The sequence below is a fragment of the Hyposmocoma kahamanoa genome, unplaced genomic scaffold, assembly GCF_003589595.1.
Source record: "Hyposmocoma kahamanoa isolate Upper Pololo Valley unplaced genomic scaffold, ASM358959v1 64, whole genome shotgun sequence".
Taxonomy (NCBI): Eukaryota; Metazoa; Arthropoda; class Insecta; order Lepidoptera; family Cosmopterigidae; genus Hyposmocoma; species Hyposmocoma kahamanoa.
Window position 1 is genome coordinate 22288132 of NW_020653852.1, and position 3956 is coordinate 22292087.

Consider the following 3956-nt stretch of genomic DNA (forward strand, 5'->3'; position numbering starts at 1 on the left):
TCACGATAATTCAGAGGTTGTGCTTTTATATTCATAGCTACATAATAAATATAGTAAAATCATTACCCTTTGGCACTACGGAAAAGATTACAATGTTTCAGTGGCGCCACTTTGGCATGCAGCCGTGCCGCAACTAATTTTCATGTAATATTTAGAAGCGTAGTTGCAGCGCCCTAATAATGAATAACTTTTTTATTTAAAAAACCTATATAAATCGGTTGCCGGAAAGTGCGCGAAACCGGATTCATCCCCTAGTTTATCACCCTTAAAGTTTCTTGCAATTTAAATGAAATACTGAGGTACCTTCTTTCCAATAAAAAAAGAATCATCAAAATCGTTTCACAAATGCCGGAGTAATCGCGTAACCTACGCACATAAAAAGAACTCCCTCCTTTTTTGAAGTCGGTTACAAATTACTGAAAGCTGCGCGGCTGTCGCGCCAGCGCAGCGCCTCTAATTTGAAGGCGCCCTTAGAATGCCTGGTAGACAGTTTTATGATATCAAATCATTGTGTACAAAAGTCTATCTGCAACACATACTAGGTAAAACATTCCACTTATACTTATAAAATTTTCCCTCCAAATCATCTGGTGCACATAAACGAGTGCCATAAGATAGTGATAAGCGCTTATACATAGCTAACATGTCACTTGGAGTTTGTTTGTGACGAACTAACATGTTGTTTGTGCAGCCTCGGGATTTCCATTCCGTGTCGAATCTACTGTCATGGACTCTATCGATGTGGAGAGCGGCTGTCCAGACACCCATTGAAACGTCTTCGGCCTGGTAGCGGCTAAAAAAATGAAAATGGGGAAATATTACCTTATGTTACAAAACATCGTTATTATACTGTATTAACGTACACTGCAGTGGAACACAGTATAATGACATAGATACCATATAGATTTGTAAACCAATAAAAATTCTCCTTAAAATAACGGTGCAATCTAAGAACCAACAGAAAAATGGCTCATTGCATGCTAGCTACATAGTCACACTACTTTGATACCAAATTTCAATTAATTTAGTGTAATAGTTTTCAAACTAGAGTGGTTTTAGTGACTAGAGTAGAATATTTTCAATAAAGTACATAAATAATCATAACCTCTAAAGTATTGATTTTCGCGGAACTAATATTGATTTTTAAATGAGTTATTACAATGTTCTCTATTTAAAAAAAATATTTGGACCACTATAAATAGGCCACCCAGTATAAGGAGCTTATTGTCAAGGTACACATTAACATATCCATACAAAATTTAGTATTACCTCACTATGTTTTCATTAATTATAAATATGATTCAAAATAACTCAAAAACTCATAGCATATGTAAACCGTCATATTTTGATTGCAAGTTTGGTCATGGTGATAAGCTTACCTCAGTATATCAACGTTATGACCAATATAATCCACAATACTCTTCGATATTACGTAGCCTCCGCCCAAAGCGTACGGCAAATAATTGTCGCATAGGAACCAATCTTGCTCCTGCCATTTTCCAGTCAGATGGACATGAGCACGCCCGTTTATATAGCCCCAGTATAGGCCCTTGGTGGTAGGTACTAATTCCTGCAAAAAAAAATAAGATTAAACTTGTCACAAAAGGGTTTTGATAAGAAAAACCACCAAGCCTCTGGCACGCATTACCTTGCAGCTAACATATTCAGAAAAACACATGTCCGGTGCAAAAGCTTCCAAGTCTTTCACAATCAAATCAACTCTGACAAAGGAATCATCGTCACATTTTATCACATACTTCAATTGTGGCAAATTTGTACTAAACCATGTCAAAATACGTAGCACTTTTGATGCTAAATTCTTATAACTATCTTCCAAACCTTCTATGAATATTAAGTCTTTGAAATGGTCTTGTTCAACATTTAACTGCAACAACTTATCCCTGTTTAAGTTTTTAATGCCCACAACGAAGTAGAATTTTATAAATTTTGGAACAATAGCCCCATCATGTAATTGCCATTTGTATAATTTTTCTCCATTCTCTACGAATATATTGCTTGCTAATTTCATCCAAGTTGTTCGTATTGAATTTCTTTGAAGGTCATTGTTTGGACTGCTTAGTATGAGCACTGCATATTCCACCTGAAAAAAAAGTTTTTTATAGCTTCTTGATTCCTAGAAGTTTTATTTACTCATTAACATTTCAGCCAAAAGACATTCACTGTTAGACCTAGCATTCCTTCAAGAATTGTAACAATTACTGGTATTGCATTCTTCACATCCAGTGGATTCCAGCAACCTTTACCAAGCCAGACCACCTTTGTTTAAGTTAAAACATAATATTAATTAATGCAAATTAAAAAATCTATATATCCCTTATAAACAGCAACTTAATTTGATTACAAATTTATGTATAATTGAATTATGGAAATTATAAATACATTTTCTTTCTAATTTTTAATATTGAAGTACTGGTAGGAATTAATATATTCCTAGACACATAATTCCAGCCACTTTGCATTTTCAGTATTCTTCTTTTTTTTACTTATTGGTGGTGCCCTTTTAGGATTTTGCCAGTATCTAATTTTCAGCATAGTAATTTTATGGGTTTCTGTAGGTACATAGTACACCCACAACACAGTGAGTATTGTGGGAATACTGTCAGAGAGATTTATATTTCATGAAGCTGGTTTGAATCCAGCCAGATCAAAGGAATTTTTCATATAATAATTATAACAATTTAGTAAAGTAATTTCACAAAAAATAATATACAATTATGGTAGTAAAACATAATAACATTCAATAAACTTAACAATTACAATTTGGTCTTCTTTTTAATTATTGGCGATGCCCTTTTAGGATTTCGCCAGCATCAAGTCTTCCGCCAAGTTTTTTCATTTTAAAATTATAATTATTAAAGCGACATCCACCAAGCCTTCGACAAGGTTATGACAGAATAGCAGAGGCCGTGGGTTCCTCACAACTGCTGAGTCATAGACCATTTTGTCTTGTTAATTAACAATGTCTCTGATTTTATTATAAAATGTATGACTGTTTTCAAGACAAATAAATGAGTTTACTATTATCTCTAGTCAGCTGCTGGTAGCTGTAAATGTACGTGTCTGAGTGAAGAAATAGATTTCACACAAAGATTGTTCAAAACAAAAAACTAAGATCTGCAACAAGCACACAGAAAAATTTGTAAGGTCTGCTGGTTCGTTCCGTGGCTTAATTGGCAGAGCATCTAGGACGGATTGTTGGAAGGCGCTGGTTCGAATGAATTTTTCTTAGTGTTTGATCTTCGTATTAATAATTATAATAACCAAAGGTTTTCAAATTATACATTATGCATACTGTAGTCAAGATAGTAAAAATAGTATTTAAATGAATTCTTGGCAAACGTTCGCATTGCAATAAACTAATTACATAAGAGTGAAAAGGACACAATTAAATCAACTTACGTTATCATTTTCGCGACTTATCGGTATTGTGGTATCAACACACGATATCCTTACAAAGCTTATGGTAAACAAGGAGCCAAGGTAAAAGAAAAAAACACTCATTAAGACAACTATTTTATACTTCCTTAAAATTAATGTAATCGTCATAGTCTTAACTGATTATTCATACAAAGTACGAAAACAGAAAGATTTCATCGACCCAATGGGACTTTAACGTCATGGGTTAAAGTCCCATATGGTAGAAGAAATTTTTCTTTGTGCTCGATCTTTTGTGTATTAAAAATCGTGGTGTTATTTCACAAAACATTTCATTAATACATCATCATTAATTTATAGGTTTTTCAAATAATTTTCACGAAATACTCTGCTGTACTCAAACCACAGAACACCACAACCACAAACTACTAATACAAGAACCACAACTTTGATGTCAAAAAGCGCGGGAAACCTTTGATTTGGCGGACGTGTTTTTTACTTTCTTATTTTCAAATTAATTTAATTTGGGATCGTTAGTTATTTGTGTAAATTTTTGTATT

At 33.6% G+C, this 3956-nt stretch overlaps 1 protein-coding gene across 1 annotated transcript; it reads right to left on the reverse strand.

Moving 5' to 3' along the window:
* Nucleotides 1-246: 246 nt before the first annotated feature.
* LOC113230982 (beta-1,3-galactosyltransferase 6) lies at nt 247-3723 on the reverse strand. Its single transcript, XM_026465100.1, has 4 exons — nt 3421-3723; nt 1649-2101; nt 1380-1570; nt 247-793 (listed from the first exon to the last, which is right to left on the reverse strand). Exons 1-4 carry the CDS (start codon nt 3565-3567, stop codon nt 523-525), a joined length of 1062 nt encoding a protein of 353 aa, XP_026320885.1. The 5' UTR covers nt 3568-3723; the 3' UTR covers nt 247-522.
* Between the last annotated feature and the right edge of the window lie 233 nt (nt 3724-3956).

Excerpts from the sequence above, each read along its gene's own strand:
- LOC113230982 (XM_026465100.1), bottom strand. The coding sequence starts at position 3,567 with ATGACGATTACATTAATTTTAAGGAAGTATAAAATAGTTGTCTTAATG. Across the intron at positions 1,571-1,648 it reads CTGAATATGTTAGCTGCAAG|GAATTAGTACCTACCACCAA; the intron begins GTAATGCGTGCC and ends TTTTTTTTGCAG. Across the intron at positions 794-1,379 it reads CATAACGTTGATATACTGAG|CCGCTACCAGGCCGAAGACG; the intron begins GTAAGCTTATCA and ends TCATTTTTTTAG.